The 26,200-nt window shown below is 31.3% G+C and overlaps 2 protein-coding genes across 2 annotated transcripts; both read left to right on the top strand.

Annotated features, from left to right (window-relative positions):
• Nucleotides 1-5,819: 5,819 nt before the first annotated feature.
• Nucleotides 5,820-7,202, top strand: LOC105798955 (F-box protein SKIP27). The gene is made up of 3 exons (XM_012629225.2): nt 5,820-6,519; nt 6,603-6,677; nt 6,760-7,202. Exons 1-3 carry the CDS (start codon nt 6,232-6,234, stop codon nt 6,970-6,972), a joined length of 576 nt encoding a protein of 191 aa, XP_012484679.1. The 5' UTR covers nt 5,820-6,231; the 3' UTR covers nt 6,973-7,202.
• Nucleotides 7,203-24,598: 17,396 nt separating this feature from the next.
• On the top strand, nt 24,599-25,240 carry LOC105797895 (hypothetical protein). Its single transcript, XM_012627777.2, has one exon. It carries the CDS (start codon nt 24,599-24,601, stop codon nt 25,238-25,240), a length of 642 nt encoding a protein of 213 aa, XP_012483231.1.
• Nucleotides 25,241-26,200: the final 960 nt, after the last annotated feature.

Genomic DNA, 26,200 nt, shown 5'->3' with positions numbered 1-26,200 from the left:
AACCACAATATGGAAAGCATCAAATTTTTTAAAGGAGATGGAAACAAAAATTGAAGGCACCACAATGGCTTTCAAGGAGCATGGCAGCGGCTTATGGAGACGCTGAAAAACGTCAATGGGGTAGACATGCTGAAAAACGTAACAGAACCTGGGCTAAAACTAGTAATGAGACGTATCAAATTCACCAACGAACTAGCAAGAAAAATGTAATACAGGATGGAGATTAGTTCAAGACATTTTAAAGTAATCGTAAAGAGAACGTTCCCAATATATCATCAAATTTGTATAATTAAAACTGGATGAGATAAATTATGGATCTAAGAAAGATCGAAGGCCAGAATTGATATTTTAGGGTTTGATTGAGAGAAAATGACTTACAAGTTAGGTGCGGATCGATAAGATAATGAATCAGAAGACGAGATTGTTCACAAAGAGAACACCAACAACAACACCGTCACGCCAAGAGAAATCCACCAAAGAAATTTAGAGATAGAGCGAGCGAAAGAGAACCCAAGCAAGTCTGTGAAGAAAGTCTGCCCAAGATAAGCCAAACACCACAGCCAAACTAGCAGAAAACCCAAGCAAGGTCTAAGACAAAAACAAGCAGAAAATCCCCAAATCAATTTATAAAAAGAAGAAGAAATCAAGGGGGGAAAAGGAGCCCGAAACCAAATCAAGGGAGAACAAAAGGGAGAAGGGAGAACGAACGTGAGAACGAAACCAGATCGGTGTAGAGAGGAGAAGGGAGAACGAGAGTGTAGAGAAGGGAGAACGCTGGAAAAATCAGAAAATGTCTTACTGATTCCAAATCGGTAAGACGTTTTACATAAATTGGGGCCTTTTTTACCCGTGTTTGTAAAACATTTTCCCTTAGGATTTCATTTTACACCAACCAAACACTGGAAAAGGTGGAAAATATTTTCTGGAAAATATTTTCCACCAAACAAACGGACCCTTAATATCAAAATGTTCTCAGGTATTGATAACCGCTTGGTAAGTATCTATATCTAAATTGCAAGGACACTTTTCAGCCCAAAATTAATTCTTGTAACGGCTCTAATTCACTTCCAATGGCTCCAAACATCTATAAACTTATTCTTTGGTATAATACAAGTCAAAGACATTACAAGACACAAGAATTGAACATCCAAGCATCTAAAGTATGAGAAAAGCCTTTAATTATTCATTCTTTCATTTTTTTTTCTTATAAATATTCTTTAGGAGTATATTGTCGAATCGTTTATAAGTGATAAAGAATGAGGCCATGAAATCTCAACCCAGAAATGCCAGGATCCCATCCAAAAAGTCGTCGCAAGTCTGTTGATTTCCCAAACTTGAAAATTGGCAGATTTGGTGAATTAAATTTAATAAATTTCACCCCATCCGTGCATGTATCATCCTCCCTTTCCTCGAACCTTGTATTTGATCAAACCCTAATTTGGTTTGCTTAGCCTTTGACATCGTTGTTGGGCCTTGAGGTAGTGTGAGCCCATCACATTCATAGATCTAAAATTGGGCCTTAAGACTCCATCAATAAGTCTCATTTTATTTTATTTTTTTATGAGCCAAAAAGCTTGTAAACACCCATCTTGTAAAGGTTCATTTGTTTACTTTATCAAATCACCAATTTGTAAATGGAAGGTTACTAGTTAAGCGAAAAAAACAAGAGGATTTTAATTTAACCATAAAAGAAAAAAATTATCTAAACCTTTGAAAAGATAAAGTTGTAAAATTTATATCTTGTCCAAAAAAGGTATCAATTTTAAGCAGTGAATTGAGAAATCCTTGGTTTAGGAATACCAAGGTAGTAGAGTTAGGCAATTGGAGAAAGGATCCAATCTTTTCTCCCTTTTCCTTCCATTTAAAAAAATTGTAAAAAATAATAATAAAATCACAATTCATCCTTCTTAGTATTTTCGGTAAAACATTATTTTTATATAAATTTGTATTTTATAAAATAATTAATTTTCAAAGTTACTTATCCTAGTTGATATCTTGAGTAGAGATGGGTTGCCTACTCCTTAGAATTAATGGTTGAACCTCTAAATGCTTTTGAAATTCAATTTTAATGATATCATGTAAAACACTTATGTTACGTTTAGCATGAGTATTATTTTTGTCACATATTTTAATTATGGATTAGCTATGAACTAATCAGATTTGGTAATTTTAGCTATTCACATAAGACTTGTTTGTGACAAAAGAAAGAAATTTTTTACTTATTTTGAAGAGGTCTTATTTTTCAAATATATCATTAAGAGTCTTGGCATGTGATGAATACTTATGAGATTTACGATATAAATTTTGAGAGTTATAATAAGTATTTGTATGAAACTAATATCATACATTTTTCTCCAAAATAAAACCTATAAATAAATAAAATTTGTATTATTAATAGATCAGATCACTTACACATAATTGAATTATAATATTAGAGGAAAAGAAAAATGACAAAATATAGATCTATATCATGTAAGTATGAGCTAAAAACACTAATAATGGCTAACATGCAAATGTGACCAACAAAATCCCAAAAACTGACCACCGCAATTCGCAACGCACACGTTTACTATAATTCATAATATGAGAAAATCTAAACATTCCTACCATTTTTCCTTTCATATATTGTTTTATGCATCACATTTATGAATTCTTAGATTTATTTGTTAAATTTTATATATTTTCTATTCAAATTCAATAAATTTAAAGTCTCGTTTAAGTATCTGTTTAAAAGTTTTTAAAGAAATGTTTGATTAAGGGGAATTCATATTTTAAAAAGTCTGTTGATTGAGTATTAGTTCGATTGGCATGAATATTGTTGCCAATACAGGAGGATGTGGGTTCAAGTACTCTGAACCACATTATCTTCCTATCTATGAGTTGGGAGGGGTTATGGGTAGTTCTAGACATTATGTCACAAATAACAAATATGAATTATTAAAAAAAATGTCTAAATAGCTCAGGGAGAAAAATTTTTCAATATATATTTTTAAAATTTTTGTTATATAAATGAAAGAAATTAATTTTTAACTTTGATGTCTCAAGCTTTTAATATAATAATTTATGATAATTTTTTATTAAATGAGTCATTTAAGCATCAAACATTTTCAAAATATTTCAAAAGCATGTTTTAAATGAGTCAACTTATCCAAAAATTTTGAGTCAATATCAAAATGTTCTAAGGTATTTAAAATATTTTCAAGACATTTTGATAAATAAAGTATCAATACTAGAGGTCTAGATCTCAATATATTGCAAGCCAATAGGCACATATCGATCTAGTAGGGCAATGTGTCGATACCTACCATTTAAGTATTGAGACTTGTAATTATAATGGATATAAACATCTACTTTTAGCTAAGGTATTGACAATCCCTTGGTAAGTATCTATACCTAGATTTTAATGACACTTTTTCAGCCCAAAATTAATTATTGTAACGGCTCTAATTTATTTCCGATGGCTCCAAATATCCATAAATTTATTTTTTAATATAAATACAAGTCAAAGACATTATAAGACATAAGAATTGAACATCCAAACATCTAAAGTAAGAGAAAAGTCTTTAACTATTCATTCTTTCATTTTCTCTTATAAATATTTTCTAGAAGTATATTGTTGAATCATTTATAGGTCTCGTTTTAGCTTTTCATGAGCCAAAAGCTTGTAAAGACCCATCTTGTAAAGGTTCGTTTGTTTACTTCATCAAATCATTAATTTGTAATTAGAGGGTTACTAGTTAATCAACAAAAATTAGAGGGAAAAAATTTATCTAAACTTTTGAAAAGATAGAGTTGTAAAGTTTATATCTTGTCTACAAAAGGTATCAATTCTAAGTAGTGAATTGAGAAATCCTTAGTTAAGGAATACCAAGTAGTGGAGTTAGGCAATTGGAGTAAGGATCCCATCTTTTCTCCCTTTTCCTTCCATTTAAAAAAAATAGATAAAAAAATTAAAATCACAATCCACTCCTCTTGATATTTTCGGGCGTAACATTATATAAATTTGTATTTTACAAAATAATCAATTTTGAAAATTAGTTATCCTAGTTGATATCTTGAGTAGAGATGGGTTGCCTCCTCCTAAGAATTAATGGTTGAAGCTCTAGGTGCTTTTGAAATTCAGTTTAATGATATCATATAAACCACTTATGTTACGTATCATAGGAGTATTAATTTTGCCACATGTTTTAGTTATGGATTAGCTATGAACTAATCACATTTGGTAATTTTTAGCTATTCACATACGACTTATTTATGACAAAAAGAAAGAAAACTTTTACTTATTTTTTCAAACGTATCATTAAGAGTCTTGGCATGTGATAATTACTTATGAGATTTACGTATATAAATTTGAGAGTTGTAATAAGTATTTGTATGAAACTAGTATCGTAAATTTTTCTCCAAAATAAAATATATAAATAAATAAAATTTGTATTATTAATAGATCAGATCACTTACACCAATTATGTTGCATGATTGAATTATAATATTAGAGGAAAAGAAAAATGACAAAATATAGATCTATATCATGTAAGTATGAGCTAAAAACACTAATAATGGCTAACATGCAAATGTGACAAACAAAAACCCAAAAATCGATTTAGGTATGCAAATGTGACAAACAAAAACCCAAAAATCGATCTGGGTTGTACATAAAATCACATGAAAATAATATTAAAATGAAGGATGCAAATTAAGTTTAGCTGTTCACATTATCCAATCATTCATAATGGAACAAAAATCAAAACATTCCTCCCCTTTTGCCCTTTTTTCCTTTTTTTTTCCTCTAATGAAGCATTCAATGTATGGGAACTTTCCACTTTCTACCTCGTTGTTTATTTTATTGCAAAACTATTTCTTTTTGGAGAAACATAAAAATAGAGTATTGACGACCCCATCCTGCAAACATATGCTTTTAATTCGTTTTTAAATTTAGGGTCAAATCCAAAGGAGGTAAGCCTGGGTCTTAACCCTTCTGTCAAATTAGTCTCTATACTTTATGAAAATAATGAATTTAAGTCTGCATTTTATTTTTATCAGTTTTAATCATTTTACTTTTCAAATCTTAAAGTTTCAATCTTCACCGGACAATATTTTCAAATTTTGATGCGATAAATATATTGTCACATGTGTATTTCTATGTAATTTGTTATTTCCGCATATTACTCATTAAAACTCTAATTAATGGATTAACGATTGTCATTTGCATCAATACCGAATTTTCAAAATTTGAAAAGTATAGAGACCAGGGGCAAAGCTAGAAATATTTGGGGGGGTGGAATTAGGTTGTAATTTTACTATTTTAATAGTCTATATCTTCATAATTTTTGAAGGATTAAATCAAAATTTTTATCATTTTTGGGAAGCGAAAGTGTAATTTTACTATTACTAACTTAAAATTTTATAAATCATAAATGGATTAAAAGGAAATTTGAATAAGTTTAGAGGGGAGCAAAGCACTTATCAATCCCCTAGCTCCGTCCCTAATAGAGATTCAGAAGGATCCAATTGAAGAATATTAAGTACGAAATTTCAAACTTTTTTCTTTCCGATTAGGACAGAATCTCTAATATTTTAAGTTCAGCCGTCAAACTAAAACTTAACCAATGGAAATGCAATTATATGGTTTGAATCCCCATTAACTAATCCACCATGTTCTATAAAGTAGCACACCGACAAAGTCCAATATGGACCGACATATGTCCACGTCATCACCAGCACCATCCAACCTTCTTCCTACCTCACCTAATTTCTCTTCATATCGCCCTCAACGGCTAATTTCCAATTTAATCCCATGTAAAATTTATCCCTTCTTTTCTCAATTAAAAGGAAAAAAACCAAAGGCGAAAAACGCGTTCATTTTTTTAATTCTTTTTTACTGCAGAAGTTTCCATTTTTAAAGCCACTCTGTTTCTTTTTCTCACCGCTGCTACAAACTACACTTTCTCTTCCATCTAAATTTATGTCATTTCCATATTTAAAACAATGAAACCCTGAAATTTAGTTTCAGTTTTAGTCTGGGTTTTTCTCCTTCTTTAAAAAACATTCCATTTTCTAAGTGAAAAATCTGAAATTTTGTAGGCACTTTTGGCTCTAATTGTTTCCATTTTTAATCAAAGAAAACCCGAAATTTAGTTTCAGTTTTGGTCTGGGTTTTGCTCCTTCTTTAAAAAAGATTCCTTTTTCAAAGTGAAAAATCTCAACTTTTGTGGGGGAGTTTTGGGTCAAATTATGGAAATGGCTTTGGGTAAAATACGCCGTAGCTCTTCATTGAAGTTCAACCATGGGGTTGTGAATGATGGGGAAGAATCCGGGTTAAGAAGGTTTGTGAGATGCAATAGTGGATTAGGGAGGAAAAGGATTGAAATATCAAACGAGATTGAGGAATTTTCGCCAATTGATTCACCAACAAAAGTTCCGTTATTGAAAAGGCATTGCAGTGAGAGAATAAAGAAGATGATGATGATTGATGATTGTGATGAAAAATCTGTTCTTGAATCACTTCCTCAAGATGTTCTTGTGAGTACTACCCATAATCCCAAATTTGGATGTTTCATTAATATGGGGTTTGTTTATTTATTTATTTATTTTGGTTGTTGCAGGTTAAGATAATTTGTGGTGTGGATCATGAAGATTTGAAGCAACTCTTTAAGGTTTCTAAATCAATTAGAGAAATTGTGAGTATAATTTTTTTTAAGTTATAAATTGTTCATTGATGGTTGATTATTGAATCTGATTATGATTGTTTTTTTTTTCCAGACTATAATTGCAAAGAAGATGCATTTTGCTTATAGTACACCAAGGAAGGTCAAGGCCTTTAGAACCTCCATTGATTTGGAGGAACGGAGTGAGTTAATAGACGGCATTGAAGAAGCTCCAAATGCACCGAGGCAATGGCGGTCCTACAGGTCAATAAACAGGAAGAAGCTGGCTGGTATTTCAGTGGCATTGTTTGCTTCACACGAAAATTGATTCATTTATGTATAAAATACCTTAATTCTTGTTGTTGTTGTAGATTTAAAGGGGTATATTAGTGAGATTACAAGCCATTTCTTCAAAATGTTTAGATTGAAGATTGGGTTCTTTTGGCTTGTTTTAGGGGAGATTATGCATTCCTTCCGAGGGTTTTCTTGACCCTTTCTGATGTAATGAAATCAGAATTGTTCATTTTTTATTCGAAATTATTCTCAATTTTAACTGAATTATTCTTAAGAGGAAATTTGCACGAAATTATTGAGATAGAAAACTATGTTATTCACTCCACGTTAACCTAACATGAAAAATATTAAAAAATAATAACTTTTTGTTTCTAATTTTGGTGTGTATTGACATTGTTAAAGAATTTATTTTGGGATCCATAGTTTTATATAATGATTACATGCATGACTTAATGACAAAACATACATGCATGACTAGAAAGAAGAATCCAATGTGTGTATATATAGAAGAATCCAATGTCTCGAGTTGAAAGACCATTAAATCAATCAAGAACCTAAGCCCAAACTCTCAAGGTCATGTACAAATATACAAAATAATTTTTGGATTAATTTCACTAGACGTTCCTAAGTTTTAAATTCCTCGAACTTTTTTTTATAGAAAGTAACAACATACTGCGATTACATCAAACAACATGCCCTTCAAGGATTGTTACAATCAACTAACAAGAACCCTTAAACAGATAATGGTGATTCATCAAACACATATAAATTCATAAATTTAGAATTCGCACACTTAACCATATAATCTACAATTTCATTATATGCCCTTGGAACATGATGAATATGTACTTTTCAATTTTTGCCTAATAGACAATGTAATAAATGTAGTTCAGCCATCGAACTATTAATAACTCCACCTGTCAACAGAGATTCTACTAGAAGAGTATTATCGCATTCCAACTCAATTTGTCTTATTACTTTTTCCCATGCTAAGCGAAGTCCCTTTAAAACAGCTTTAGCTTCAATTTTAAAAGGCATCTTCTTACCCAACGCCATCGAAAAACCACATACACAAATTTGTCGTACTTTAATTAATCCTCAACAAGATATTAATATCATATTATCTTTATATTAGTTTAACCGTCAATTTCAAAGTTAAAAACTTAGATTTGATGTGAAGACCAATTTGAACACATTTTAAAAACATGTCTACCTTATCTCGAGGTCAACTTCCTAAATATATTAAAAAAATATGCATGCATTTTCATTTCAAATCATGATTCATGACCCTTATGTTTCTGGAAAGTGGAACTTGAGAAGCATGAAAAACGTTAGATATATGTTGTTTTTAGTAAACCTCCTATTCGATTTTAGGCAGATACCACGTTATTTAATTGAAATTGTCGTCTTTCATGTTATCTTCATGTTCTTGTCATACATATTTGCATTCGAAACTACGAAATCTAGACAACGCAAGTAAATAGAAAAATGTTGTAATCGCCAGCTTCTTCATAATTTTTGAAATGTATTATGATAACTTTAATCTTTGATTTTTTTTTTTGTTAATTTCGTTATTATTCTCTTTTTTTAAAGTTAAATTTGAGGTAAAAGTGTTATGGAAGTTTTTGTAATAAGAGTTAGATTGCATTTTGCCGTATTTACTAAAAGAATGAGCAAACTAGTCCATGTATGTAAGATCAAAGAGTAAACGAGTCTTTCTATTAAAAATTTCATTAATTTCTATTGCTAAAATATGATCTTTGTACGTCAACATGAGGTAAATGTAGCACACCATATATAATCAGTGGCAGATCCAAAAATACGACTTAGGGGCAGGGGAGAAGTCAAATTTTTTTTTGAGGATCAAAATTAAATTATATATTTTTTATGATAGTAAAAATACAATTTTGTCATTTTAATAACCTATATCTTTATAATTTTTAGAGGATTAAATCATTTTTAATCATTTTTAGAGGGGCCAAAGTGTAATTTTATCATTACTAATTTAAAAGTTCATAAATTATAAAAGGCCTAAATGGAAAAAATTTCATTTTAGGAGGGCGAGGCCCCTACTAGTCCCCCTAGATCCGCCCTTGTGTATAACTGTCTGGTTATTCCACCAAACACACCAGTTTTTAACAGTAGAAATGGTTGAAATTTTTAACAGAAATAATCAATTTACTCTTTAATCTAATGTACATGGCCTAATTTTCTCATCTTTTGAGTAAAGGTTGAAAAAATCTGGTTTAGAAAAATGATTTTCAGTCATAGCAGAAAATTAATATTTTGAAAATCGAGTCGATTGTGATATTTATACCAATAAACTTTTCCTGAAAAGTACTTGTACTTTGAGCAATACGGATTCTAGACGTTTTTGGCTTTCAACCGAATGACCTTCTTCGCTATTCTTGTACAACGAATTGCTTCGAGTGTGGGCTAGAACAATCACAAACCAAACACAGAACTAGAAACGATTTATTACCAAAAAAAATAAAATTTATTCTTAGAAAATAAATTTTCACTACTTTATGACAAAATAAAAATCAAACTTATATAAAATTTGTGTGTCAATAACTCTACCAGTGCCATCTAATTATAGGGACAAAAAAGAGAATCCTGACTGAATTAGTAAAACACAAATAATATGTATTTAATAGAAAAAAAAAGTTCTCTCTAAGTAGAATGGGGTTGGCGGCACACCTTAGTAAATAATAATAGGGATGCTGCCTCTCTCTCTTATGATGAGGGGATTTGGATCTCTCCTACCTTAAGTCCAATTATCTGTGTTTCTTGAACTTTTAATCCAATATTTTATAATTTAATCCAACCTAATACATATTTTCTATTTCCCAAAATAAATATTAATTAATTAATTTAATTAGATAAATTAAAATTTAATTAAATAATTTTCTCAACCTAATTCTAATTCTATTAAAGTCATGGTAACTTTACTGTAAAAGAATCTATGAGGAAATATATTTAATTTTTATATTCAACGGATTCACAATGACTAATTAATTTAATTTCATTTGCGAACTTCAATTAATTAATTAATTAATTAATAATTCGAAAAACTTAAATTAATTCTCAAATCATTTCTATACTTAGTGAGAAAACACATTCATTTATGAATGTGACCCATTTCTCTAACTTCATCTTTTCCATCCATTTCTGTTCATTTGGTTTTACATGCAATTCATTTATGGTTTCAACGAGTTAATGGAGGGATCGATTTGCCATATGTAAATATGACGCAAATAATTTATGATTAAGTTCTAACTTTTCGCTTATTAATTATAAACTTATTTAGTCACGAATCATTCCATTATAGTATCGTGACTAAGCTCTCCCTAATTACATATCATTAGGAAAACTACTTAATCAATGTTTGTCTAATGATCTTGTCTCCAGTGTGTTACCCTCATAAAATATTGTTAATCTTTTTTGGACAAATTCGTTCTCCCGGTATGATCCTATTTTATCTCATGACAACCATTCTATCTTCCTTCATGAAAAGTCAACTACTATCAAATAGTAATTAAATCATTTATCACAAAGACAAACGACTCGTGACCACATTTACTTTTCATCTATCATGTAATGTCGATGAGAGGATATCATTTACTCATTAATTGGGCTATGAATTCCACTATTGTGAATGATGCCACATACTACAGAAGTCATTTACCTAGGGCATCAACTTTCAGTTTCTTATCTATTTGAACTCATACTTCTATTTACATCAAAGTATACAAGTCACGCATACATGGTCCATCACCCACTCAAGATTAAGGTATGCTACACTGTGAATGTCACAAGTGAATAAATCCATAAACGGATTTAGAATCTATTCTACTTGGGTCTTATCCGATGTACTGTTAGTCCAGTCAGTCACATCTATATCTTTATCTTCTGGGAGTCGTTCACTCTAATGCCTAAGACAAAACATCTCCCATATTGGACTTTATAAATGACATATTAGTCTTTCAATCGGTTTGCTCATTTTCGGTTAGATTAATGACATATTTAGGCTCATCTACTAATACAAGTTGTCTTTTCGTATTACGAGTTATCCACGTAATATCGTCTAGTATTAGTTAAACATTAAATGGCCAGTGAGCTAATACTTATTTCCATTTTGCATTGCATGCAAAAACAGTGAGGACAATATACAAAAGGCATTAATGTAATTAATGGATATTATTAAACCAATTTATTCGAAAAATACAAGTCTACAAACACTTAGGGCACTAGATCCAACAAAGGGGGCAAATTGGAATCTGACTCTTAATTAAAGGTCTCCATGGTACTTTTACCCTAATTTTGGATATTAACCTTTTATCTAATGGAAATGTTGACTAAAATATTACTTTTTAATGATGTCGGTGTAACGCCCTAAAATATTTAATTTCGTTATTGTGAAAATATGACACAAATATCTGTCAGCTTTAGTGGTTATGTGTTCTGGGAGTGTTTGGGAGGTCTCCAGTTCAAGCCTTCGCTTGGGTAAATTTTGGTATTTTGAATGAATTAGGCATTACTCTTGTTTAGTAGACTTTTATTTGATTGTTGGGTAAATTATATTAGAATGGGCGTGCTAGTCTGGTGGTTAAATGGTATGTTATTATGGTGGAGGTCTTGTGTTCGAATCCTTATGCAGGTAAGAGTATTTTTTTTTGCTCAGATTTTGGGATATAGCTGTGTAATAGAGGGATTCTGAGTAGTGGATGTGTAGTGGGAAATAGGGGAGAAGATTAAGGGATTTTGGGGGTTATCAAGATTTTATTTTATTTTTCCCATAACCGAATTTTGACTCTCTTTTCCAAAAAAATTCTGCCGTCTATTCTTCTCCCTCTCCTCTTGCCAAAATTCTCTGAGTTTTTCCATCTTTCTCTTCTTTTTCTTCTTCTTGATTTTTCCATAATCCATTTATTTTCCTTTGTTTTCGTACGCGGTTAGTGTTCGCTTAGTTTCAGTAAGTGTTTCTCTTCGTTTCTGTCATGAATCTCTTAACGACTAAAGTGGTAATGTTTTTTCTCTGCGATTTGGGCGTAGGGGGAGGCTCGGACTGGTGAATTCAGTGTTCTTGTCTTAACAATAGTTAAACGGAGGGTTATCTTTGGTGGTAAGTTTGGTTTCAGTTCGTTCTTGGTTGTCAACTCGCTTATAAATCCATTAAATTGATGTTGAGTGTCTTTATTGTAGGCTTTGAAGTGCTCGGGGACTATTTTAGCATCAAATAAAACCAGGTGTGTACTCGAAAAGCAAAAAATAAGGGATTCGGCGAAATGTCAAAATTACTTGCTATTTGAACAACAGCAGTAAGATAACTTTGAAAAATCGTCATAAATTGTGAAAATCGAATTAGAGGATGAACAAAATATGGAATTAAAGCTTATTGAGTCTAGGTTCTCATAGAAGAAATGATGTAAGTAATGGAATTTTAAATCGTGAGGTATAATAAACTTTATGAGACAAGGTCAAATTGAATTTGGGTTCCCCTGTTCTGACTTTGGAAAATCATCAAAAATTGGATAAAAATAATTAGGGGTTAAAATTTACATGTTTAAATTATTAATGAGTCTATTTTCAATAGAAACAAATGGAAACATCATCCAAATTTTTTACTAAGAGATAATTAATTTTTAGCAAAGAAGGGACGAAGCTATCAGATAGCAAAATAGGGGTAAATTTAAGATTTTATTGTACTTATTGGCTAAACCAAAAATTCTGAAACTTTTATGGTAGAAAGGTATTTGAGTCTAGTTTCAAAGACATCAAGCGGATCTTAATTTGAAATTATGTAGCTCAAGATAAAAAATAATTTAGTAACAGTGACTCAAGTAGACAGCTTTAAAGGAACATATAAGTAAATAGTGAAAATGTATATGAATAATTAACTAGCACGGGTTACATTAAAAATAGATCACGTGGCCAAGGCCAATTTGGGCCGAGTGGGCCACATAGGCGTGTGAGCCCATTTTTCTGAAAAGTTCTGTAAGGTTGCACGGGTCGCCCAAGTCGACTATGGACCTACTGTAGGGTCGGTAAGCTTTACTTAGACCCCTATATGTGTGATTTGTCTGTCTGATTTCTATATTGAGCATGACTTATGATATCCGAATGTATGTACTATTAATTACATAATGGCATGACATATTTGGTATGTTGCATTGCATTGGGGGTGGGTTGATGATTTTTGGAGGAAGTGTCTGAAAGGTTATTAAGCCTGTTATCTGGCAGCTCAGCTGCAACCTTCTAATTATGTGCCGCATTTCGGTACAGCATAGTGTGTAGGGATGGGTGGGTTGATTTAATCCTCACATGGTGTAGGGTTGGATGGAGATGGTGTGTAGAGGCTGGTGGGTAGGATTCTGATTTACTATATCTGCATTTTGTATCTGATATGGGCCAAGGCCCTAATGTATTTATCAGACTGTATCTGAATGGGCTAAGGGCCAAACTGATTCTGTGATGGGCACAGGCTCCAGACTATATCTAACTAAATTCTGTTGATTATTTGTATGCATATTTTCTGTGGGGATTACACATTAAGTTTGTAAAAACTCACCCTTTCTCTGTTTAATCTGTACAGGTAATTCCCTAGACTTGACGAGTCGATGCAACGGAGGACTTGATTGTGGCCACACGTAAAATTTAGACTGTTTTTCGTTAATGCCTAGAATTTATTACTTATTTGGGGGTTTTTGATGTATCTTCTGAACTATGGACTGGTTGGCTTTAAATTTGGGACTTTATACTGTTTTTTTTATGGATTTTTTTTAAAATTGCAACTCCACAAAACATGTTTTTTTCCTAAAAACTAAGGTTTTTCGTAAATAGAAACGATTTTTCTTAAATTAATTGGTTACAAAAGCTTCCGCTAAGAGACAAGTTTTAAAGCAAATCAACTAGTTTTTTTTTTCGAATTAAATAAAAGCTAACTTACTGAAACGATTTTTAAACTCGACAATCTTGTCTTCAAATCCCTTTCCATGTGACATCGCTAGATTCGGCCATAACGTTTAGGCCGGGTTTGGGGTGTTACAATCAGTGTAGAAACTCGCATGATAGTCCACTTGTACTTCATGTTGATGTGGCACTATTTGTATTATATGACATTTCAATAAATAATTTAAAATTAGAAAAATTTTAAATAATAATATATAATTTAATAAAAATTCCAAAAAAAACATGTAGTACATGTGGATTGTCATGCGAGTAGTTATGTTTAAAAATTTAGCGTTTTAGTTAGTATTTCCGTTAAAAAGCAACAATTCAACTCTTTTTGAAAAGTTGATAATAAAATTCGACTGTTTAAAAAAAATTAGGATCAAAATTAACAAAAAAAGAGGCTAAATTGATAAAAGATATTTATACTTTTGAAAAGAAGAGTAAAATGTTCGATATTGAAGGAATGATATTATCATAAGCTTTATTTATATAATATATCTTGTAACGCCTCATACCCGACCTGATTTTTGGATCAAAGTATGTGATGTCACATTATGTTGCTGAATCAACTAAAGCTAATTTACTTCTTCATCTAGTTATTTAAAACACAAAATCATTTATATCAATATGATTATCCATTTCAATCTTAATTTTCATATTTATTGAGTTAAATAATCTAATTCATCGAGTTATAAGATGATACTAAATAAAATTAAAAGTTGGGACTCGAATCCGATCTTTATTATCACATTTCATTAATGTGTCTCGAGACAAAGGGCTTCTTGTCTTAAGACAGGTTTCAATCTATTTTGGCCCCTATTATTCGATGATAGAATTAGGACGAATACTTGGATCTAATTTATTCTGTCACCCCAGATTGTCTGGCAACAATGACTTTTATAATTAGTATATTCAACCATCCCAGGTTACCTGACAACGAAGATTTTTTTATATATCTATCTGTACTGCTCAAGATGCCATCCTGGATTGTCTAGCGACAATGGCTACTATATCAATGATCCTATGGCATGCCAACTATACTCGAACTAAGTCCAACATCATTTAATAGGGCATTAAAATCATAATCACCTCTGTAATACATATCATCATAATATAATCGATTCAACTCTTATGTGCAAGCAATCACAATTGATGGTCACTAAACTAACTATAAATAAAACAAAGGCAAGTGCACCTATTGAACAATAGTATAGCTATGGTGAGCAGGGAATATCATATCCACGAGAACTAAAGGTACTAGTAATTACCGTCTTCTTATTATCTAGCCGAAAAATTAGAGTGGTGTGTTTTAATCTAAAGTTACTAAACTAATTTATCTAAGAACGCAACAGAGAATAAATCAATGAAATAATCGAATAACCAATGAGATAGACAATACCCAGGAAAGAATCCACCTAGACTTTACTTATTATTATGAATCTGAATTAAACGAATTATTCACTTGTGTCTTGATCCGTAAAAATCCCAAAATTATGTTAATATCTCTTTCGAGAGTAAGAACAACTGACTCTAGGTTGATTAATTAAAATCTCTTTCTAATTAAAACCATTATCGTCGCATTAACTCGATCTATGAATTCCCCTATTAGATTTGACTCTAATCTGGTAGATTTATGTCGTCCTTTTCTAGGATTGCATCCAACTCTACTCAATTATGCTAGATCTACTCTTAAACATGGACTTTTCCTCCACTGAAATAAGCACATTAAACATGAATTAATATCCTGGAAATATTAAAACAAGAAATAAGCATGCATAATGAGAACAAGAATCAAGTATTTATCATGTAAATCAGAAATCAAATAACAAGATTCATCATAAGTTTCATCTTCCATAAATATCTAGGGAATTTAGTTCATAATCCTGAATGAAAACATCTCAAAGTTAGAATAACCAAAAGACATAAAGAAACTCAATAAAACTTCGAAATAAATTAAAAGCAAGATCTAGGAGATCTGCTTCCGAATTTATTCCGATGGTGTTCTTCAAGTGTTTTTTTCGATCTTCTCTGATTGCCCCCTTAGGTCTTCTTCTAATAGGTATTTATAGACTTTAAAATCAGAAAGCCTAAAATTGAGTTTTTTCGCGTATTTGGGAAGTAGGTTGCGAAATAGACACGAGCTGGTACATGGGCGTGTGGCCAGCTTGTGTGGAAATTCGCAGGCCGTGTGGATCCTGAAAACAGCTCTTTTGCCTGATTTTGGCTCGTTTTTGGCTCCTTTCACTCCCTTATGCTCACCTAAGTATATAAACATGAATTTAAAGGATTAAGAGCATCAAATTCACTAATTTACATAATTAATCATCCAAAAACGCATCAAGAATGAGATTAAAATATATTACTTTTATAGCTTATCAAATATCCCCACACTTAAGCGTTTGCTTGTCCTCAAGCAAAATTCTTAACTCACATTAAAATTAATCATTCTCAAATTGTAATTCTCATCAATAATATTTCAAAATAATTCACAAATAATCATAATTCAACTAAAAGAGTACTAAAGGTTAAAATAATCCAAGTCGAAAATTTTAAAAGCACGAAAACTTAGATATTTCCATTTATCTAAGTAATTACCTTTAATTCAAAATCAGTAAGAATTAACATCCTCAGTAAAGGTTCACTCAAATCACTTAAAGTGTTTAAGGTTCAAGAATAAGCACCCAATAGTCAAATAAGAAAAGTCATTACCATAGGCTTGCATGAAAATCAAATCTCCACCAATATAAAAAGATATGATATACAAATAAAAAGGTCTTTAAGAGGTTGTAATGATGTTTAGGTTAAGGGTGTGGAGAAAGGCTGAAAAAGTTTGTTAAAATCAAGATCAAATTGATAAATTACCAAAATAAACAAATGTTGAATTAAAAACAAGTGAATAAATTAAGAACAATTCAATAATGAGAAAGCGAGCTTTTCTCAAAATATTAATTTAATTGTTCAAGCTCAATCATAGAACTAAATTATAATCAATATTTTTTTCGATTTTTGTTGAACAATAAGAAATAGTTTAGCAAATCAAGCAAAAGAGCATAGTTAAACAACTAACCAAATCAAATCTCGACAAAAAAGGGAATCAATAAAATAGAAGAAAAAAAATTCTCAACGAACAAAAAAATGAGTTATAGGTTAACATTAATGGGTAAATCAAGAAACGGTGTTTTAGGCTCAACGGGGTTCACTAAGGGATAATTAAAAAGGTAGGCTTTTTATGGGATAAGTGGGTTAAAACCTAAGTGCCTTTATCATTTCAGTATATCAAATCTCGACATGTATAATCGAAGCAAGTTCTAGAATAACAAATCAAATTGACATTCTCATAACCAATAATAAAATGAGCAAGAAAAATGCATGCTTTAAAGGCTTAAAATCTCACAAAAATTATGATTTTTGATGTCAAACTTGTAAATTTAAAACTTCAAGATAATACCTCAAATCAGGGAAACAACCTAAAATTTTTAATTCTGAAAATAAACTTATCATGCTTGATTCTCTCATGTCTTAAAGTTTAAATCAACCAATACACAAATATCTACAAATTAATTTAAAACGTATTAACAAAAATCCCAAATCGATAAAAATTCATTCAAATGGAAGTATGAGAAAATTACTTAAATACAAAATCTAATTTAGGAATTTTCTAATAATTATATAAATAACCTCCCCACACTTAAGATGTACATTGTCCTCAATGTACAAACAGATATAATCAAAGTATAAGCAAAATATCATAAGAGTAGGAGAAAACTGAAACTGCCCTAAATATTGGATGAAATCGCCAGAATGGTGAAAAGTGAAATTGTAGGCAATTGAAAGTGAGGTGCATGATTCTGTGCAAACTAAGAAGAAAATAAACACAAATAATGAATAAGATTAAGAGGTTACAACTCAATTAGAAACAACCATAAAAAAATAAAAACATAGTTCAAAAGATAATAAATGAAATAAGTCTAATAAAATAAAAATAAAGCAACTAAAAACAAAAACAAAAACAAAAGTAAAACGAAAACGAAAACGAAAAAGAAAAAGAAAAGAAAAAAACTCAATGATACCAATAAAATTAAAGGTAATTGTAAGAATAATAGTAAAAAATAATACTAAAAATAATAGAAATAGCAGAAAAATTAAAATAAAGTTAAAATCTAAGTATAAGAATAATAAAATAAAATAAAATAAAAGGGGGTGGCTTGTTTGGGGAAGAAGAAAAAGACAAATTGAGAAAGAAATTTTAAGGTTTGGGTAACATGGCCATGTGACACGACTGTGTGGAGTATTTTCAGCCTGTGTGCAATTAAAAATTAAGCCCAATCTTCACACCGCCTCAAACATGCCCGTGTGTTAAGGCCATGTGGCTCACACGGCCGTGTGTCAGGCCGTGTGTGTTTTCCTTCACTTCTCTCACGTCCATGTGAGATCCCACACGCCCCTGTGGTTAGGCCGTGTGTGTTTCTTTCACTTCTCCCACGCCCATATGAGATCCCACACGTCTGGTGGCTTGGTCGTGTGTGTTTTCCTTCGCTTCTCACACGCCCCTGTGAAACCTCACACGACCCTGTAGCTTAGCCGTGTCTCTCACACGGCCGTGTCTCCTGCCCGTGTAACTCTCTGACTTGGAATAAAATTTAAAAAATTAGCTCTAGAATTCACATGGCCTAGGACACACCCGTATGTCCAGGCCGTGTGTGCCACACGGCCGTGTCTCCAAGCCGTGTGGACTATTTTAGGCCGTGTATCCTTCAAATTTTGAAAATTAAGTCACAAGACTCACACGGCCAATGACACCCCTATGTGTCCAGGCCGTGTAACTCACTGTCGATTACCCTATTTCACACATGGCCTGCGACACGCCCATGTGTCTAAGGCATGTGAGTAAAAAATACACCCTTTTTTTAACATTTTAAATTAGCATGCAATGGATTTGAAGGAGTTAGCAAAATTTAAAGTCTAAGTTCGACTTACCTTATGGACGCGCGGTCACGGTGGTTCGCAGAGTCGAAGCTCCTCTTTCTCGTTATCAATTCTATTATCAAAATAAGGTTTAAGTCGAGTACTATTTACCTTAAATGTGCCAAACTCAGAATGCGTTACCTCGGCTGTACCGTATGGAAAGACGTTCAGTACCATAAAAGGGTTTGATCCATTTGCATCAAGCTCCGAAGTGACAATTAGTGGATCCGTTTTATCTAGTAGTTACCTTGTCCCCAACCTTAAATTGGTTTGTTCTATCAACATACTCATCATGGCATCGCTTTGGCTTTTTATCGTGTATTCTCAATTTCTCCTTGACATGTATTCGCCATTCCTCTATTTCATCGATTTGTAACATTCGTTCTTCATAAGTCATTCTGTTTCTGTTGCATGGACTGGAACATGGCTCCATTACGTTTTTTCGAAGGGTTTCCTGCAGAGAAGGTTGAGCCACATGGTTACTTATATTAACAGAACTTGTAAAATCATCTTGATCACTAGATGTCTTAACAGAATCACGAGCTTGGAGAGTAACCATTTTATCACCTACACAAAGTACTAATTCACCCGTGCCAACATCAATAATAGTTCTAGCAGTTGCTAAAAATGGTCGTCCTAAAATTAAAGGTACATCACTATCCTCATCCATGTCTAAAATAACAAAGTCAACTGGGAATATGAATTTATCGATTTTTACAAGTACAGCTTCAATAATACCCCTAGGAAATCTAATGGTTCTATCTACTAATTGAATACTCATCCTATTTTGTTTGGGTTTCCCAAGACCTAATTGCTTAAACATTTTATAGGGCATGACATTAATACTAGCTTCTAAATCAGCCAAAGTATTATTAATATTCAAACTACCAATTAAACAAGGAATAGTAGAACTCCCTGGATCTTTTAATTTGTTGGGTAATTTATTTTGCAAAATGACCGAGCAAACTGCATTTAATTCTACATTCAATGAATCATCTAACTTTCTTTTGTTTGCCAAAAGCTCCTTTAAAAATTTAACAGAATTAGGCATCTGCGAAAGAGCTTCAACAAATGGTAAGTTAATATGTAGTTTTTTTAAAAGTTTAAGAAATTTACCAAATTGTTTATTCGTGTGGTCTCTCTTCGTCGCGTTAGGATATGATACTCGAGCTTTATATTTTGTAGTAACCAACTTTTACTCTTTCTGGCTTACCTCAACCTTATCATTATTTACTACAATTTCTTGCCTCAGTTCTAGTTCAGATTCAACTAACCCTTCTTCATCTCGAACAGTAATTGCATGAAGCTGCTCCATTGGGTTAGTTTCAGTATTGCTAGGCAAACTACCTTGTGGTCGTTTAGAAATTAACTTAGCAAGCTGACCTATTTGGTTTTCGAGCCCTTGAATTGATGCTTGCTGATTCTTTGGTACTGCCTCAGTATTTTGAAAATGTGTTTCTGACATCAAAATAAACTTGGTCAACATCTCCTCAATGTTCGGCTTCTTCTTTTGCTGGTAAGGTTGTTGTTGGAAGCCTAGAAGGGCTTGTACTCTCTGATTTCCTTGACCACCCTAAGAGAAATTGAGATGGTTCCTCCAACCTGCATTATAGTAATTACTATAAGGGTTATTTTGAGGCCTAGAATTTTTACCCATATAATTGAATTGTTCATTCTCTGTGCTAGGAGCAATGGGTAAACATTCTAGCTTGTTCATTCCACCTCCATTTGTATCGCATTGCATCACTAGATGTACCTGTGTAGAAACATATAAACCATCAATTTTCTTATTACTTAATTGTTCTACTTGATTTGGTAACATGGTGACTGCATCCAAGTTGAAAACACTGGCTACTTTCATTGGCTTTGTTCTCATTACTTGCCACTGATAATAATTTAGTGTCATCTCCTCAATAAAGGAACCTGCTAGAAGCAAACAAAAGAAAAATTAGAATATAAAAATTAAACTAAAAACAAAAATAAAGTGCAATAAAAATAAATGGCTAAATTAATAGAAATCAAGTGTTCCTAATATTTTAGTCCCCGACAACGGTGCCAAAAACTTGATGGTCATTAAACTAACTATAAATACGTCAAAGGCAAGTGCACTTACCGAACAATAGTATAGCTATGGTGAGCAGGGAATATAGTATCCACGAGGACTAAAAGTACTAGTAATTACCGTCTTCTTATTATCTAGCCGACAAATTAGGGTGATGTGTTTTAATCTAAAATTACTAAACTAATTTATGTAAGAACGCAACAGAGAATAAATCAATGAAATAATCGAATAATAACCAATGAGATAGACAATACCCAGAAAAGAATCCACCTAGACTTCACATATTATTATGAATTTGAATTAAACGATTTATTCACTTGTGTCTTGATCCGTAGAAATCCCTAAATTATGTTAATATCTCTTTCGAGGGTAAGAATAACTGACTCTAGGTTGATTAATTGAAATCTCTTTCTAATTAAAACCCCTATCGTCGCATTAACTCGATCTAAGGATTCCTCTATTAGATTTGACACTAATTTGGTAGATTTATGTCATCCTATTTCTAGGATTACATGCAATTCCACTCAATTATGCTAGACCTACTCTTAAACAGAGACTTTTCCTCCGTTGAAATAAGCATATTAAACATGAATTAATATCCTAGAAATATTAAAACAAGAAATAAGCATGCATAATGAGAACAAGAATCAAGTATTTATCATGTAAATCAGAAATCAAATAATAAGATTCATCATAGGTTTCATCTTCCCTAGGTATCTAGGGAATTTAGTTCATAATCCTGAATGAAAACATCTCAAAGTCAGAATAACCACAAGACATAAAAAAACTCAATAAAACTTCAAAACAAATTAAAAGGAGATCTTCGATCTTGAAGGAGATCTGCTTCCGAGTTGATTTTAATGGTGTTCTTCAAGTGTTTTCTTCGATCTTCTCTGATTGCCCCCTTAGGTCTTCTTCTAAAAGGTATTTATAGACTTTAGAATGCTGAAAAAGCCTAAAAATTGAGTTTTTCTGCGTATTTGGGAAGTAGGTTGCGAAATAGACACCGACTGGCACATGGGCGTGTGGCTAGCCCGTGTGGCTCACACGGGCATATGCCCAACCCGTGTGGCTCACACAGGCGTATGCCCAACCTGAGTGGAAATTCTCAGCCCGTGTGGATCCTGAAAATAGCTTTTTTTGTCCGATTTTAGCTCATTTTTCACTCATTTCACTCTCTTATACTTACCTAAGTATATAAACATGAATTTAAAGGATTAAAAGCATCAAATTCACTAATTTACATAATTAATCATCCAAAAACGTATCAAGAATGAGATTAAAATATGTTAATTTTATAGCTTATCAACAATCTTGAATATTTATCACATAATTTGAATTTTAACGATAAAATCATATTTCAAAGGTTAGAAGGAAAAGATACCGTTACCTTAATTCATAGTCGTATGAAATATAAAAAATAATTAATTTGCGAAAGCAAATCGAGATTGAATTATAGAAGCACAAAACGCAAAAGCTAAACGACGTTTGGCTTTTCTTTTCCTTTTGCCTTAGAAGTTCCAGCATTGCCTTTGGCTACGTTCGATAATACAATTACAGAAACTTCATTAATCACATAATTCAACACAATTCAACGAAATCAAACATGAATGCATTTAATTTAATTTATTCCTTCGCTACTTTAATATTCAAAACATTTATATTGCACAATTTATCCAATCGAATTTAGATCCAACTTAATAAATATAGTACAAGGACTTCCTATTACCATTATTCATGAACATATCCTAAAGTTTTCATCTTTTACAATTTAATCCTTAATAAAACGTAATTTATCAAACAATTACTACTTAATTCAAGCTTGATTCACTATCATTTAACACATTTCTATCATGTTGTTTCCTAATCTAACTAGCTTCACCCATGCAAGACTTAAACATTCAAATTCTCTAAGCTTTCAATAATGGTGGTTTGATTAAAACTCTATCACTTCTCAAATCTTATACATAGGTATTACTTATCATGATACAGTGACCAACTCTTAAATTAGTTTCTAGCCATTTGATCATTATACACTTTAGTTCCTGTACTATTTTCAAGAATCGATTTAATTCAATAAGACTTAATAATTTGACCTTCTCGATCCACCCTTGACTCGTACTTATTCTATTTTAATTATTTATTAACTTAATTAATTTTATCTAAAACTAAAGTTGTCAACACCATCACGAATTGATTCGTTACATATCTAAAGCGGCATATTGAAAAATTTAAGGTAATTTTAGTTCTAAATTATTTATCCTATTATTGAGTATCAGACATATTAATAAATTGACTTTAATAATAGTGTGGTTTCCATTTGTTGTATTTAAATTGTGTTTAAATTAATTAAATTTGTTAACAATAATATAATTAAAATTTTTTAATTGATAAAGTTTTTTCTAATTGATATCTTTAATGCTTTAGCCATGTTGTAATAGTGACTGATTGATTTTTCGTGTTTTTTTTTTAAATAATTAGCTGAAATATTATAAAGCACTAAAAGAGTCATAGGGAACAGGGAACAGGGACTCCCTCGGGCTTGTGCAAATTGAAAAAACATAATTCGGCCCAATTAAAAAACCCACAGAGATTATTTGGTAAAGCTGTTTTGGAAATGAAGCGATGCCTGAGCAAAAGTTGATTCCAGAAACCTCAGAAATAGACCTTTCTTCTCCCTTCTGTCAAATCTGGTCATCCTTCTCAACCGCTGCTGTAGGGATACTATTAACCATATAAGTACAAATTAATAAATACAATCAATTCATATAATTAAAGGGTATGTAAACTAATATATTACATACACATTAGGAATGTGTCTTTTATATTACCGCAAGCATTTTTGATGTTTGTTAAAATGAAATGTTTTATTAATTTATTATGCGAAAATTATTCAACTTACACTTTCTAATTTTCACACTTGAAATATTATTCAATGTGTAAGTGTGAAGATCAAAATTAAAATAAATTTGGTAAAAATTAATTAAAATAAAAATTAAGAATAAAACTGTTTAAACACAATATACTTTTTCTTAAAATTGTTTATATTTTTTTCTTTCATAGATTTCAATTTTTTCTAAAATAATTTTTAAAATTATAATATATCTTTAAAATAAATTTTATGGTATACATATAATAATTCCGTGCAATGCATGCATAAAAAAGCTAGTATATAAAGGTCTTAATTGTGAAAACAATACACCAAATTAGCAATTGAAACTTAAAACAGCTTGTCGGACTCGGTTGCCCTGTCGTTTGTAGAATTAAAATGTTACCCGCAAAAATTTTTAATTTTGGTGAGGGATTCATCGACTTTAAATATTTCTCTTCAGGTTATCTCATGGTTGCAAGTAAGTGGCATACATGTCTCGAGTTGGTGGTTAGAATTTTTGCACGTCTAATAAGCTTTATAATCATTATATGCTCTATACTAATACTTCTTCCTTGAGTCGTTTATATTTTACTAACACTTGATAATCATAGTGTTGGATGCAGTATTAAAACATACACGTAAACAAAAAAACCCATGTTAATATAGGTAACCTACAATAAAACCAAGCATAAATAAAAAGAAAAAAAGAAAAAGCGCAATCCACTTTATAACCAGCCCACTAAACTTCTTTATTTGATATTTGCTTCAGCATAGTTTTCTTCTTTGCCATAGTGCTTGTCTTCGTTCATGGAAGAAATTAAGAATTGCAAATGGAATCCATGGGAGTGTTTGAAATCTATTGAAATTGTTACCATTTGGAAAACAAAGTCAGATCCTTCTTTTCTCTCTTGTATTATCACTTGTTACATTTTAATCCTTCTTTATTTCCCTCCAAGCTTTTCTCTTAATCTCCAATTTTCTCTTCTTCTACTTTTAAGTGCTTCACTCTTGCTTTCTCTCCTTCGTCTTTGTTGTGCCATACAAAGAATCCAAACAGAAACCATAGCAAAAACAAGCCTTGTTGAAGCAATAAAAACAGGTTCTTCACCAAAAGAGATGAGTTTCGAAGAAAGGTTTGTGGAGTGGGACGTGAGAGCTCCGTTAGAGGTTATTTATGAAGATTATGAAGGAGAAGAAGCTTTGGATCGTGGTATTGAGAGGTACACTTCGTTGTCGCGTCGCTACTCGGAACCTGAACCAGATAGCTTGTTCTCGGAGATGGGGTTTCCGGTGATCAGAGAGTGGGTTTCGTCGGAGAAGAGGTGTTGGAGATGGGAAGAAGAAGAAGAGGAAGAAGAAGATAGAGAAGGACTGATAGAGATAGCTTTGGATTTTTATGGAGAAGAAGATAGCTTGATAGAGATTGATATTTCTTCCATTAAGGTTTAGGTTCCCTAATGTATTACTGTTCCATTTATAAGCTGTGATTAGATGTTTGCCAAACTTATTTTTATGTTTAAAAGGAGTGCATGAAATGCATACTTAAAAAAAAAAAAGATTTTACAATTAGATTATCAATTATCAATTAGGTGGTTGATTCTATTTAACTAAATCAATTATTAAATTTTTTTAAAAATTTATAAATTTTGACTCAATCAATTCGTACTCATTCATAAATTAATTGATCTTTATCTCTTTTTCTAAACCGTATTCAACGGATCTAATTAATATTATTTAAAAAGAAAAACTAAGACAAAAGTCAAACTTAGTACACCTTTAGTTTTTTGTTGAATCAATAGTTGATTTTCGCAAAAGTTTACTCTAAAAATAATTCATACTAGAAATGCTATCACTTGCATATAGTAATCACAAATTTGGAACACAAACATATATTTAAAAATAGTTTTAAAACCAATTATTAATAACATATAGGTTATTAAAATGATAAAATTAGATTAAATTGTTTACTATGTTGTAAACATCAATATTGAATTGATGTCAAGTTAATTTGTGACATTAATTCAATCAAATATATTATTAATACTAAAAATTCTATCACACTGTGTATACGTGTGGAAACCACAAATTTAAAACACAAATGCTTGTTTAAAAGTAACATACAATAAACAATAAAACATATGGTTTGAAATTAATTATATAACTGATGGAGATAATAAATCGTCGGGTTTTTATTAATAGTATATATATACAACGGGGAGATAATAAATCGTACATATTAAAAATGTATAAAAGTATCAAAATAAAACTTTAGTTAAGTGGTAAATTTAAAATTTATTAATCAAATTGTCGGGTTTGAGTCCTACAATATGTATATTTTCTTGGTTTTTGTTAAGATGAAAGGATTAAAACACTCTCAAATATATGACTTATTTTAATGATAAGAGGATA

This window comes from Gossypium raimondii, chromosome 9, assembly GCF_025698545.1.
Source record: "Gossypium raimondii isolate GPD5lz chromosome 9, ASM2569854v1, whole genome shotgun sequence".
Taxonomy (NCBI): domain Eukaryota; kingdom Viridiplantae; phylum Streptophyta; class Magnoliopsida; order Malvales; family Malvaceae; genus Gossypium; species Gossypium raimondii.
The sequence above is the reverse complement of the archived record's forward strand: the minus strand, read 5'-3'. Positions and strand labels throughout refer to the sequence as shown.